The sequence below is a fragment of the Vulpes vulpes genome, chromosome X, assembly GCF_048418805.1.
Source record: "Vulpes vulpes isolate BD-2025 chromosome X, VulVul3, whole genome shotgun sequence".
Classification (NCBI taxonomy): domain Eukaryota; kingdom Metazoa; phylum Chordata; class Mammalia; order Carnivora; family Canidae; genus Vulpes; species Vulpes vulpes.
Window position 1 is genome coordinate 73135743 of NC_132796.1, and position 15312 is coordinate 73151054.

Sequence of the window (15312 nt, forward strand, 5' to 3'; positions counted from 1 at the left end):
CAAATTTCATAACCAATTATTTATTATGTGACCCTCCTACTTTCAAGGTCATTAAAAATAGTTTCCATTTCTTCTAAAAATACAGAAAATATAAAAGAAAACACATCAACTCATCTCACAAAAATGAGTCCCTGTATTAAATAAATCCTTTTGGTATATTTAATTTCAGCATTTTTTCTTCATGTACTAAATACGTAAATATAAGATTTGAAGTAAAAATACAGAGGTTGCTTTTTTAAAACTGCTTTATTGGTTTCACAATATATGAGCATCTTTCCATGCAATAGGTAAAATTCTCCTGCTAACAAAATCTTACAGATTGGGTCAAAAACACAATTAACTCTAAGTAATAATAGACATATCAGAAATGAGTGACATCAAAAAGTTTACAACAAACGTATATCACGAACACTTAAGTTTAGAAAGCAAGAGTCTCCCTATTAATCTCAGGGTTAATATCAGAATTCAAGGCATAAGGCAAAACTCATCCTGATGGTCACGGTGAGGAGGGTCAGTGCTAACTGCCTGTAGACTATGACTGAACTGCTTTTCCTTCAGTTTTTGCATGAGTTGTCTCATCTCCTCCCCAATCTTTTCCATATTCTCTTCTCTCATCCTTCCCTGTGGCTCTTCAAGCCTCTGAATCACATCCCACCTATACTGCAGGATGGGCTTCCTAACACGGAACCGCCTACGATTTACTCTAGGCACACAATATTCACCAGTTTCCAAAGGGAGGGCCAAGGGCTCTCCGTTATTAGTATTTTGCTCCTTTTCATCATATTTTTTATTCTCCTGGTCAGTATTTTCCATGTTGAGATTTTTTACTGCGTGTTCCTCTTGGGACGCCATTGCTCCTAGGAGACAAAAGATAAAAGAAGGGGTTGAGTTTTTGGTGGACAGGTCAGCACCGAGGACAGAAGCCTTACTGCTCATCTTTCAGAGCCCTGGATATCAACGGTTTTTAAAAATTTCATTTCCTACCTGAAAAGCCTTGTGCGCCCTCTAGGGGGCCTCCAGTTCGGACCCTCCCCCTTCTCTCTCTTCTCTGTCTTACCTCCCTCCAAACCCACCATTTTCCTACAGTTCCATCCCCAGGCTTCTGCAGTCACCAAAATGGAGGATGGGGGACAGGGGATGACGTAGATGGGAGGGGGCCTCAAACTCGGCTCTGCACCCGACCCCCACTCTGTCCCCCGCACCGACCTGGGCCTATCCTTGCTGTCTCCTCCTTCTCCCGATTCTCGCCGTGTGGGCGCCGCCTCGTCACTTGACACCTAGGCCCGCAGTCCTGCAAAGGGCCAGCGTGGAGGGAGTGGGGAGTGTTGCGAAGCGTTTGGCGCCGACCTGCCACCACCTGGTCCCTTCCGGGTCCCGGGCCCCCCTGGCCGCCCCCCTAATCCCCATCTCCGGCTCTCAACCCTAGCGTCCCCCCACCCCGCCCGGGAGGTTCACTATTTTCCTGCAGGTAGTCGGGGGTGATTTCCAGTCGCTCTTAGTTGCTCTGCTGCCCTCTGGCCGCCCCAGCACCCCCACCCCAGGGGGCCACTACGGATGTCCCCAAGAATGCCGAGGGTGAAGAAAGCTGGCCCGGACCCCCTGCGCTGATCCTAGGAGCCGGCCCCGGAGCCCTTACCTGCTCCGCTTTCCTCGGGACTGACGCCAGCCCGCCGGGCGCAGAACAGCTGGGAGCTGGTACCCAGAGGAGAGTGACGACTGCACTGAAGGCTGCGTTGCTCTGCAGCTCCACGTCACGTGAGCGCCCCGCGTCACGGATGAGCTCTCTCCCCTCCCACTCCACTCCCTCTGGACGGGGCAGGGAGCTCTAATGGACCTTGACCCCCACGTCCCCTATGTACCAACTACCCCTCTGTGGGTTTGTGCACTGTGCCACGACCCTCACCGTATTGTCAGTCACTCAGTTTTTGTACTCTCCAATCTGAGGGCCAGCTAGTGGCCTCACTGCTTAGCGGTTGGGATTTGCCCATCTTTGGGTACCAGGGAAGGTCTGCATATCACCCTCCCCCTCTCCCCAAGGCCTTGGCATTGGTTTGGTCTTTTCAGTTTTTTCTTCTCTTCTCCCTAGTTGTGTATCTGCTTCCTAAAATTTTCTCTTTATTATCTTTTTAAAATAAGTATTGCTCAAGAAACATAATTATGAGGTTTCACTCTTATAAGACATGCTTCAACACGGGAAACTCATTTTTTATGTTCTGCATCACACAGAAAATATTTTCTCTGGGCTCCACAAAACTTCATTTTATTTTATTTTTTATTTTATTTTTCACAAAACTTCATTTTAGAACATTTTACCTTGTTTTAATATTTTGTGAAAAAAGGTGGGGAGGGGTGCATTGGGGGACAGGGAATCTTCCTGAACACGAACAGTGTTTTGAAAATGCTCAAAGAGAAATCCAGGTGTCAGATTTTGGTCATTCTATATAAATAATCCACTGTTTCCCCTATTTCTGAAACAAATTTTAAGATTTGTTAATAAACATTTATATTTTATTCTATGATAACATTCATTATGTATGGAAAAGTATTTGCTGACAACTGAAGCCATCTGCTGAAATTTGATGGCCATTATTGATGATTTTGAATACCTAAGCAAAGGGAAGTGCTCTGAGGCAGTGGCAGGTTGAGGGATGCAGAGATAGATTGTCCCTGCCCTGACAAGAAATCGGGAAGGTGCCTGTCTTCCCAATGCCACATACAAGGGCCTTTTATTTCCTACATTCAGGCTCTTGACTGCTTAATCCAAGAATACAGATAGACAAGTGATCAAGGTAATGACCTAAGTAAATTCCTTTAGTTTTTTTATTCCCCCCCCCCAAAAAAAATTCCCACCTAGTGACTCACCTCCCAGACAGATGTGTAGGGGCAGGGCTCTGTTCTCATACCTCTTCTATACCTCTATGGTAGAGGATTCCAAGAACAGTAGAGATTTGATTGCTGTGGGGAAAGCCTCCCAAGTCGGCCTGTTCTTTCTGTTACCTTGTCCAGGTGGAAGACTCTGTGGGACATTCCTGCTATCTTTAACCTGGGTTAGGAAGTGCAGACTGCTGGGATCCTCACCCTATCCTCCCCACCTCCAGGGCACTCAGGAAGAACCAGGCCTTGCTGTAGGGTCACTATTTGCCAATCTATACTCACCCTGGTACTCCCTCATTTATGCCAGAGACCAAGGAACACTGACTACTGACCATCCTGAGTAAACTTGTTATTTTCAACACAGAAGTCTGTGGAACAGATATTCAAATATTATCTGTATATGTGAGAAGGTGGTAATATATTCACATTTCTGTTGGGGAGAGGGGCCAAACTTCTTAGCTGATTCTCAAAGAGGCCATGATTCATCACCTCTAAAAAAGTTTTAAAATCTTAGGACTACTGGGTGCCTCAGTGCTTGAGTGTCTGCCTTGGGCTCAGGGCATGATCCCGGGGTCCTAGGATGAGTCCCCCGTCGGGCTCCTGCATGGAGCCTGCTTCTCCCTCTGCCTATGTCTCTGCCTTTCTTTCTGTGTCTCTCATGAACAAATAAATAAAATCATTAATTCTTTTTAAAATCTCTATATATGCTGTCTCACTCTCTTTCTAGCTCTTGACTTTCACCTTAGACCTGCTTCTTTTTCAATTGTTTTCTGCCTAGTATCCACCCATTGGCAAACCCAGAATCTGGGCATTATCCTTGAATCCCTCATCATTGCTCCTCTAATTATTCATCATTGTTCCTATTAATTATCAATTAATAATCACATCTGGCTAAGACTCTCATATCTTTTTAAAACAGCAGTATGGAACTATAGTTTACATACCATAAGATCTGCCAACTTAAAGTGTACATTTAATGGTTTCTAATATACTTAAAGAAATGTTCATTCATCACCATAGTCAATTTTAGGACATTTCAGTACATCAAAAAGAAACTCAAAAAGTACACCTTCACTAATCACTCCCCATTCCACAATTCTCTTCAAGCCAAGGCACCATTGACATAATATGTCTCTATAGATTTCCCTATTCTGGATATTTCACCTAAATTAAATCATACAATATGTGTTCTTTTGGGATTGACTTCTTCATTTAGCACAATGTGTTCAGAGTTCATGGCAACAAAACAATTAATCATTTGAGGAACTGCTAAATGTTTTTCCAAAGTGGTTGATCATTTTAAACTTTCTTACCAGCAGTATATGAAGATTCTGTTATCTCTACATCCTCATCAACATTTGTTATTTTCTGAAAGTTTGCTTCTAGTCATATTAGTGAAGATGAAGTAGTATCTCATGATAGTTTTGATTGGCATTTCCTAGATAATTAATGATGTTGAGCATCTTTTCATGTTATAGTTCTGTTCCCATTCCAATGTGTGTGTTTTGTTGCCAAACCACCAAGCAATTCTCTGGTATCACCTGAGTTAATTCAATTCTGACACTATGTATTTGGAGATAGTATCAGATTCTACAGCTTAAGGGCTCAATCCTGCAAGATTGCCCTCCACTTCAGATGCCAATAACAAGTTCAAGTTATTACTTGTGCTCCCTCCTTAGGTTTGATTAATATGTTGGACAGGCTCACAGAACTCCAGAAACCAGTTTACTCACTAGAGTACTCATTTATCACAAAGAATATAAATCAATAGGTAAATGAAATACATAGTGTGAGATCTTGAACAAAGGAGCTTCTGTCACCATGGAGTTTTCAACCCTGCTCAGCAGCATGTGGTTCACTAACTTGGAAGCTCTCTGAATCCCATCCTTTTTGAGTTTTTATGAGGCTTCATTACACAGATATGATTGATTGAATCATTGGCTATTGAGGATTGATTCAATCTTTCCTGCACATCTCCCCTCCTTGGAAATCCAGGGAGTGGGACGGAAAGTTCCAGCCCTCCAATCATGGTTGTTTCTCCTGGCAAGCAGCCTCATATCTTTAGGGGATTTCCAAAAGTCACCTTATTAATAAACTCAGTTGTGGTTGAAAGGGACTTGTTATAAGTAACAATGACACTCATTTCAGTTTTTTGGCTCTGAAGTGACAAAAGACCAAATATTATAACAAAAAACACACTTTTATTGCTCGTATCTCTTAGGAAATTCCAAAGGTTTTGGGGAGTTTTGTGGCAGAGGCACAAAACCAACCCAAGCATTATCAATCTTTTTCATCTTTGCAAATCTAGTAAATTAAATTAATTAAATTTATTTTAAAAATAAAATATACAAAAATCTCACCTTATTTTTCATTTCATTAATATACTTGAGAATCTTTCTCAAGGTTTTTAGATATTCTTTTTGTGTGTGTAACTTGATTGTGTTTGTGTTCTTTGCTCATTGTTCTAGTGGTGTGTTTTGCATAATTTGAGTCCTTTAAGCTGAATAATGTCTGATGAAAGAATGCAAGAACCAAAAGTTGGGGTTTGTATTAATAAAAACAAATGACAATCTTGGGTTTCTCATGGCTCCAATTGTTCATTGAATTTACAACCATTGTTTGCACACTGTGATTTTTCTGAATCAGGAGGAGATTGCTGCCGTGTCACAGCACATCAAGATGACAAACGTCTGGCAACAAGAGATTATTTTTTGCAGAAGAGGAATGGACTTTATCTATATATGCCAAAGCCTTTATACTTTCTGTTCTTGCTGCCTTTGCACAAAAGTCATCCAGGGCATTTCCCTGATACTTAATTTCAGTCCTTTTCCTGTGAGCCTCAATTTTGGTCACAACAGTTTCAGAAGGTAAGAGAATAGCTGCAAGAAGATCATTTGCTTGCTGTCTATTTTTGATTGAAGTCTCAGTGGATATAAAGGAAAGCCCTTGGTTTCTATAACATCCCCAAAACACAGATGGCCCCAAAGGCATACTGGCTGTCAATATAAATATTAATAATATGTCCTTTTGATAATTGGCATATTCTGATAAAGATATAGAGCTCTGGTTGTTAAGTTGATTTAGCTTAGGAAAGTTTAGCCTCTCAAGTAGTACGTACTGGATAGTAACAGTATAGCCTGCCTGGAAATTCTGATTTTCATTTTTACAATATGATCCATCAACAAACAAAATTCCATTGGGATTAGTCAAAGAGGCATCTCGAAAATCAGGATGCAGTGTCCTAAAATTCAACATTATTACTTCCGAGTCATGGGCTTTGCCCTTGTCAGGCAAGGGTAGTAACTATAAGATTAAGAGTGTTGCAATGTTTAAGATGGAGATTAGGTGGTAAAAGCAGGAGGTTCTCATAGAAGGATAGCCTGATTGCAGAAAACTGCTGAGTCAATTCAGAATTAAGAAGATATTGGAGAGCATGTGGAGTTTGTTAATAAATGCCATTTCTGGAGTTTGGGAAGATGGCAAAGTAGAAGGACCTAAGCTCACACCATTCCATGTTTACAACTAGGTATCACTCACAGCCAAATAAATAAACAGGAGAGCAAGCTGAAGACTGGCAGAACAAACTCCACAACTAAATGTAGAAAAGAAGCCACATCTAAGAGGTTAGGAAGGGCAGAAACGGTAGTAGGAAGCTGCCCGCAGGAAGGAGGCAACTGCAGTCACAGAGAGGGGAAAGCACCAGGGAATACCTGGAGTTGGGGGTGGGGGTGGGTGGAAAACAAATCGCCAAACATCTGTCCTTGAAAACCAGAGGGGATGAATTCATGAGTTTGTATAACCAGTGGAATTTGGAAACTGGAGTTTCAGTTTTATTTTATTTTATTTTATTAGTTTCTTATGAATATTTAATTTTATTTGTATATTTTTTATTGGAGTTCGATTTGCCAACATATAGTATAAGACGCAGTGCTCATCCTGTCAAGTGCCCCCCTCAGTGCCGGTCATCCAGTCACCCCATTCCCCCGCCCACCTCCCCTTCCACTACCCCTTGTTCGTTTCCCAGAGTTAGGAGTCTCTTATGTTCTGTCACCATCTCTGATATTTCCCACTCATTTTCTCTCCTTTCCCTTTTAGTCCCTTTCACTATTTTTTATATTCCCTATACGAGTGGAACCATATGTTTGTCCTTCTCTGATTGACTTACTTCACTCAGCTTAATACCCTCCAATTCTATCCACATTGAAGCAAATGGTGGGTATTCCTTGTTTCTGATGGCTGAGTAGTATTCCATTGGAACCTGGAGTTTTAAAAGCCAGCTGACTCACCACTAGAAGAGCATGGAGGGCAAGTGATAGTTGGGTTTCAACCCTTAAAGAGACAATAGCCTTCTGAGAGGCAAGATAGGCAATTACTGGCATGAGGCACTATATGGCCTTGGGCTGTAGTGGATATTGAGGTGATTTGGGAAGAGGTTTAGTTATGTCTATCTGAACTTTTATAGGTTCTCCATTTTCTATTCTCCAATTGTTAGTGTTAGAATTAGCCCATGAATCTTCAAACACCTGGATTAAATTAAAGATCATTTCCTAGAATTATTCCTATTCTATATCAAAGAAAGATTGTGAGAAACATAAATATTAGGTTCAGTTTGGTCAGAAAATTCTAAAGTAAGCTCTCTGTTTGAGGCAAAATATATCAGCCTCTTCAATTTGGAAAGGAGATCTCTACCTAATACATTGACTGGAGCTGTGTCACATAGCAAAAAGAAATGTTTTTCGGTGAAAGGTTCCAGAGTCAATTGCACTAATTGAGATAGAGGCTTTCTCTGAATTTTATTAGATACCTCCACTATTAGAAGTTTCTTCTGTATTCAGAGAGATTTATTGTCTTATGAGACTGGGGTTTAAAGTAGCTCCAGTATCTACCAGACGTTGGCAAGATTTTCCATTAATCTTGATTTTAGTTTCCTCTTGGTTTTTTAAGGGACATACTGATAGCAGTGTACCAGAGAATCCTTCAGTCCTGTCAATCTTGGAAGAGATCTATATGGGGGCTCTTCTTAGAGGGTAGAAATGAAAGCATTTAAGTTGATGTTGAAGGATTTGCACAAAACCTTTGAGGACAACCTTTTTCTCAGTGTCCCAGTTGATTTCAAATAACACTGCTTCCTGAGTTAGTGTTTTGATGATGAACTCCTAAGAAGATGTAATGGAGGAGGTGCAGGTGTTGTTTTGGGCTTCTGGCCTTGGAGCTGTTGCAGCTATAAGGCTAATAACTTGGACTTTTGTTTATAGTCTTGTTCCAACATCCTTTCAAAATGCACAGCAATGACCATGAATTCAGTCAGACAAGTGGCTTTCCATACTATTTTCTGTCTCTTAACCCACTAATCTCAGAAGATAATCCATTTTCAAATAAGGCAGCTAGAGCAGGTTGGAAAACATCACTTATTGTATGGAACCCAGAATGCCATAGAAAGAGAGCTTCCAGACAAGCTTTAAAGTCTGCCACGGATTCATCTTTCTTTTGTTTGCATGTTTGAATAATAGGCCAATGATTGAAGGCAGGCATGACCTTAGGAATAGCTTTTAAAAGATGGTTTGCTATTTTACAAGCCTTTTCTGGTCCATAAGGGGACCATGTCGAAGATCAAGGATCTCAAATATCATCCTCAGAGTTTTGCCATTCTGCTTCCACATCCTTTTTTGGACTTCATCAGGTCCTACCAGTGTGTGCACAAGTTGATAAAGATCTTGCAGCCAAGGATTATAAGCTCTTATGAGGAATCTAAATTCTTCTGAAAAATTTTGAGGATACTCCCTGGGTTTAAGAAATTAACTATAGCCATTAGTTAAATCTTTGACAAAGGAGTAAAAGATACATGGAGAGGATCACCTGCAGCCTCGAGTGGTTTTATTTTAAGAGTTAACTGTTTAATACTTTCTTCAAAGTAGAAGGACAATTTAGATAAAGAATTAGTATACTGTGAAAACTTAGGTAAAGGAGGATAGAGGGGAGCAGTAGGAATCATGTCAGTCTTATAGTCTTTTGTTTTAGGTAGCTCTTGTGTCTTTGATTTTTCACTGGCTATTTGTAATAACATTTTCAATTTTTTTTATTTATTTATGATAGTCACAGAGAGAGAGAGAGAGAGAGAGAGAGAGAGAGAGAGAGAGAGGCAGAGACACAGGCAGAGGGAGAAGCAGGCTCCATGCACCGGGAGCCCGATGTGGGATTCGATCCCGGGTCTCCAGGATCGCGCCCTGAGCCAAAGGCAGGCGCTAAACTGCTGCGCCACCCAGGGATCCCTGTAATAACATCTTCAATCAAGCTATTGATTCTGGAGGCTGAAACCTTATGGAGGCTTCTGAATACCAGTTAAAATAGGTGTCCCATTCTGTTTGATTTGGGAACACTTAATTTCAAGTGCACTTCTTAAATAATCTTTTCTAATTGGAACATTCTGCATAATGGCCATTGTAATTCTAGGTTGTCCTTATTAAGATTTTGCCATTTTTCTGTAGTATCTACAGCTTCCAGGACCAAATTTCTTAGACATAAAATAAGCAGGTGTGCTGGAAGGTGGTGTGTTCAGTTCTTTGGAACTTGAGGATTCCATTTCTTTAGCTAAGCCTTGGGTCTCTTGGAGGCAAATTAATACCTAAGAGTGATGTGCAGCTGGGTTAGGGTTTGTACATATGAAAGTGTATCTCATTGCTTGGAAATTTTCTTGAGGTTTTCAGATGACCTAGTGTCAATCTAACTCATTCCATGATCAACATATTCTAACACAAGTCTTAGGTGATGACTGCTCTAACAGCTTTTGATCGCTCACCCATGCCCACCAATTTTATGGCCCTGGTTTCTGAGATTCTCATTTACAATAGATCTATTCTTACTTTATCTTATGTGTATATTAACAGAAACTAACAGAAATTGTGGAAATAGGACTCTGGGCACCAGCAGAAACCAAAGAGATAGAGATGGTACTGACCAAGAAAAGGCCTTAGGTATGTACCACCAGCAGTTCCCAAAGTGGAACTACCGACTGAAACAGCAGTCTCCAAACAAATGGGAACTGTGGACTAACCAAAGGCTGAGGACTTGGATTCTAGGTGGAAGCATCTGCTAGTTCAGGTTGACCTGCTAGGCTTTGAACTGAAGTGTCAATTATCTCAGGAGCTCAATGGAAAGTGAGCAGAGCTCCAAATCAAGAAGAAGTTACCCATGGTCCTCAGAAATGATGGGAAAGACAGAGAACTCAAAGAGTTTGCAGGTCTCAATGCCTATTTCTCATTGTCCCCAAAGTCTCGGAAATCTGCCTCAGATCCCATTGCTGCCACCAAAACTGTTAAAAAAATCAACTGATTAATTTTTAGGATCTTATTGACTGTATTCATTTATTTAGGAATCAAGCAGCATTTAATTCAGCAGACAAAAAGGAGGTCTGAGGAACTGTACAAAATTAAATTTTTTTTAGGCAGGAGGTGGCAGGAACAAGGAAGACATACTAGCAAACACTTTCCTTTGGAGCACAGACACCTAACTAGTGCTACTTAGGTGATTCCTGATTGAGTGGCTTAAGATTAAATTTCTGAAAAATCAAAAACTGTAATTTAAGGGGCGCCTGGGTGGCTCACTTGGTTAAGCATCTGACTCTTGATTTCGGTTCGGATCATGATCTCAGAGTTGTGAGATCAAGCCCTGTGTCGGGCTCTGTGCTGAGCATGGAGCCTGCTTAATATGTTCTCTCTCCTTCTCCCTCTGCCCCTCCCCCTTCTCTCTCCTTCTCTAAATAAACAAACAAACAAAACCTGTAATTTAAGTCTTGGTTTGAGCATATGGGGCTTAGCTAACATAAGTAACTTCATTTTGGGCCTTTTTTTTAAACAGTCCCCAATACTGTACTCCTCTTTTCCTTTACTCATCTTACTCCTATTTCTTTTTTCTTCATTTAATAAATATATGTAAGCAAATAATTTTTTAAAAATTTATGTATAGATAAAAAATTTATGTATACATAAAAAATTTATGTATACATAAATTTGGTATGCCCCTGTTTTGGATAAATAGTGCATATGTTACATATACTTCTCCATTTTCATATTTTACTTACTGATATTTACTAGCAATCTACTATACTAAGATAATGAAGTATTATCTATCTAATACACAGTATAATACTCTTTGTGTGGATGTTCCATAATTTTTTTCTCACTCTTCAGTTTCACCTTTCCATCTTTTTCACTTCTTTTTATCTTTTGACTCCTTTTGCCTATTTCTCCCACCCTCTACTGCCTGCCTCTGGTAACCACCAATCTGTTCTCTGCATCTAAAAGTTTGCTTCCTTGCTTCTTGCTTTCTTCTTTATTTCTTTTTAGAGTTCACATATAAGAGAGATCATACAACATTTTTCTTTCCCTGATTTATTTTACTTAGCATAATGTCTTCAAGGTCCATCCATGTGTTTGCAAACAGCATAATCCCATTTTTATGCCTGAATAATATTACATTGTGTATGTATATTGTGTGTGTATATATATACACACATTTATACATGTATCCATCAATGGACACAGGTTACTTCCATGTTTTGGGTATTGTAAATAATGCTGCGATGAACATGGGGGTGCATATATCTTTTAAAGTTGATATTTTTATTTCTTTAAATAAATATCCAGAGTAGAATTGCCAGATTGTAGGGTAGTTCCATTTTTAATTTTTTGAGGAACCTCCATACTGTTTCTATACTGGCTGCACTAATTTACATTCCCGTCAGCAGTGCACAATAGTTCTGTTTTCTCCATATCCTCACCAACACTTATTATTTATCATCTTTCTGATAATAGCCGTTCTAACAGGCATGAGGGGATAACTCATTGTGGTTTTGGTTTCCATTTCCCTGATGATTAATAATGTTGAGCATCTTTTCATGTACCTGTCATCCATATTTATGTCTTCTATGGAAAAATATCTATTCAGATCTGCTCATTTTATTTATTTATTTTATTTTTTAAGATTTTATTTATTTATTTGACAGAGAGAGCAAGAGAACACAAGCAGGGGAGCAGCAGAGGGAGAGGGAGAAGCTGGCTCCCTGCTGATCCTAGGACCCTGGGATCATGACCTGAGCCGAAGGCAGAGGCTTAACCAACTGAGCCACCCAGGCATCCCAGATCTGCTCATTTTAAATGATATTGTTTGTTGATTTTCTGTTGAGTTGTATGAGTTCTTTATACATTTTGAATATTAAACTTTTGTCAGGTATATGATTTGCAAATTTTTTTTCCATTCGTTAGGTTGCATTTTCATTTTGTTGGTGGTTTCTTTTGATGTTCAGAAGCTTTTTAGCTTGATGTAGTTCCACTTGTTTATTTTTGCTTTTGTTGTTCTTGTTTTGGTGTCAGATTTTTTAAAAAGCCAAAGACCTATGTCAATAAGCTAACCACCTGTGTTTTCTTCTAGATGGCTTCAGGTCCTATATTCAAGTCTTTAATCTATTTTGAGTTAATTTTTGTGTATGGTGTAAGATAGTGGTCAAGTTTCATTCTTTTGCATGTAGTTGTCCTGATTTCCCATTTTTAAACTGAATTTTTTCTTTTTATTATTCTTGAGATATGAGAGTTTTTATATATTCTAGGTAGAAATCCCTGATCATATATATATAATTTGCAAATATTTCAGCCCATTGTTTGGGTTATCTTACACCTTCTTAAATCGTGCCATTTAAAACACAATAGCTTTTAATTTCAATAAAGTACAAATTATTTACTTTTTTCCTTTGTTGGTAATTTTTTTTGTTGTGATACCTAAGAAACTTCTGCCTAACTCAAGATCACAAATAATTAATCTGTATGTTTAAGAGTTTTGTGTTATACTTTGACAATAGTCACATGGTTTTATTTCTGGACTTTTAATTCTATTCCATTGTTATATATCTATCTTTTTGCAAGTACCACACTTGTCTTAATTGCTATTGCTTTGTAGTAAAATTTGAAATTTAGAAGTGTAAGATCTATAAATGTCTTCTGATTTTTTTAATTTTTTTTTAAGATTTTATTTATTCATGAGAAACACAGAGTGAGAGAGAGAGAAAGAGAGAGAGAGGCAGAGAGAGAAGCAGGCTCCATGCAGGGAGCCCAACGTGAGACTCGATCCCAGGTCTCCAGGATCACAACCTGGGCCGAAGGTGGTGCTAAACCACTGAGCCACCCGGGCTGCCCTGTCTTCTGATTTTTTAAGATTGTTTTAGCTACTGTGTGTCTCATGCATTTCATTATGAATTTTAAGATATGATTGTCAGTTTTTGCAAAGAAGGTACTTGGAATTTTGATAGAGATGGTGCTAAATCTATAGAAAACATCAAAGTATATTTTTATCTAAAAAATTAAGTCTTCCAATTCATGAACATAAACATATTTCCATTTATTAGTATTTTAAATTTCTTTCAAGTGTGTTGTAGTTTTCAAATATCAAGTCTTGCACTTTCTTAGTTAAATTTGCTCCCCAGTATTGTATTCCTTTTGATGCTATTGTACATAAAATAGTGTTCTCAATTTCATTTTCAGATTGTTCATTGACAAGTATAGATATATAACTGATTTGCATATATTGACCTTGTATCCTGAAACATTACTGAATTCGTTTATTAGCTCTAATTACACTTTTGCATGTGTGTGTATAGAGTGAAGCAATGTTTGAAAAAAACAACAATTTTGCAATTAGCATTGTAGATAATGGTGCCAGAATGAATGCTATATATCTAAGATCCAAAATAAAATAAACATTTCCACTATCATCAGATTTATTCAAAACGATTATCAGTGGTTTTCTTAGTAGTAACTTGCAGGCCAGAAGGCAACATGATAATATATTTAAAATGGTGAATGAAAAAAACCATATCAATGTGAATTCTTTGCCCAGCAAGTGTCCTTCAAATATGAGGGAAAATTAAAACATTCTGAAACACAAACTGAGAGAGTTTGGAAAGGTAGAAAAGGAAATTACTTGTGCAAATATAAAAAAAGCATGATTGTAACTTTGGGTTGAAAATTTACTTTTTACTCTTTTACAGGATTTAAAAGACAAAAACATAATCTATATTAATGGATACACAATATATAAAGATATTATTTGTGACATCAATAACATCAAATGAGGGAAGGAGACAGTTGGAAAGTTGTAGAGTTTTGTATGTGATTCAAGTTAAGTTGCTATTGGTTTAAAATAGATTGTTAAAACTTTGGATCTTATATATCATGTTTACAGTAACTAGAGTAAGTATTTATAGGATATACAAAAAAGGAAATAAGAGAATAAAAATGTGTCACTACAAAAAAATCAACTAAGGACAAAGGAAGGCCATCATGGAGAAAATGAGGCACACAAAAAACTATAAGACACACAGAAAACAATAACATGGCAACAGTAAGTTCTTCCTTATCAGTAATTGCTTTAAATGTAAATATAAGTTTAATATAAATGTAAATTAGTCTCCCTTATCAAAAGACATAGATTGGCAGAATGCATTTAAAAACCTAATCCAACTATTTCAGTTTTTATCCTAGAGGATAATGTTGGCCAAAAGAACATACCAAAGATGATGTAGAAGGGCAATTGGTATCTCTTAAAGCAATATTTTTTTGCTGGTACAAAAGGGATGGACAACATAAATGATAAAAACTGGGGTCATAAAAGTATATGAAATAAGAAATGGGATTGTGATTTTAATTCTCAACCTAAAGCACCAAGTCATGTCCTTCCTAAGACAAAAGGTATTAGAACTGGCAATGGTAGACATTAACTGGGCCATAAGGGATCTGTTCTGCCCTGACTCATACCTAACCTCAAACCTAACCAATGTGACCTCAAACCTAACCAATTTTGATTGAGTGGGTGTGTGATTTTTGGATGGAGAGGCAGGGATTTCAATAGAGGTGTGAGACATTAGGGGATCCTGGCATGGTTAATTGTGTCAACTATGGCTCTAAATAGATGGTATCTGAAGTTCTTTCACCAAAATCTCAGTACCCCACATGCTTATATATGACAATCTATCTCTTGGACTGTCTCTGTGGGTATAAAACAGTAAATATTACTCAAAAAATGATAAGTACTTTCATTTTAGCTGGTGCAAGAAACAGTTACCTTGCACAAAGTACAACAGGATGACAACCTCTGTTGGCTGTCTATGGGTAGTGAGTCCCAATTGAAAGTTATGAAAATGGAGAGTAGGCATGAAGTAAACAAAAAGTAGTGCATTTGGACTTTCTGTGGGTGTCAGGCCCTTCATGACTCTTGGGATGTTCTTACCTAAGAGGATTTCTGGTTACTCAACTGCAGAAATCAACAACATGAAGGCTTCCCAGGAAGTGGTGATCTGAAAGGTCTTTGCAGATGTAATTAAGATAGGAATCTCAAAATGACAGCAGCCTGAATTAAGGTGGATTCTAAATCTAATGACAAATTTCCTTAAAT

At 38.5% G+C, this 15312-nt stretch overlaps 1 protein-coding gene across 2 annotated transcripts; it reads right to left on the reverse strand.

Annotated features, from left to right (window-relative positions):
- Nucleotides 1–227: 227 nt before the first annotated feature.
- LOC112912523 (protein BEX1-like) lies at nt 228–1757 on the reverse strand. Of its 2 annotated transcripts, XM_025989207.2 has the most exons (3): nt 1637–1757; nt 1207–1291; nt 228–857 (listed from the first exon to the last, which is right to left on the reverse strand). In XM_025989207.2, the coding sequence occupies exon 3, from the start codon at nt 850–852 to the stop codon at nt 466–468; it is 387 nt and encodes a 128-aa protein (XP_025844992.1). In that variant the 5' UTR covers nt 853–857; nt 1207–1291; nt 1637–1757; the 3' UTR covers nt 228–465. The 2 variants fall into 2 exon arrangements, with proteins under 2 accessions (XP_025844992.1, XP_072599244.1); XM_072743143.1 differs by lacking the exon at nt 1207–1291 and having other exon boundaries at nt 1637–1744.
- Between the last annotated feature and the right edge of the window lie 13555 nt (nt 1758–15312).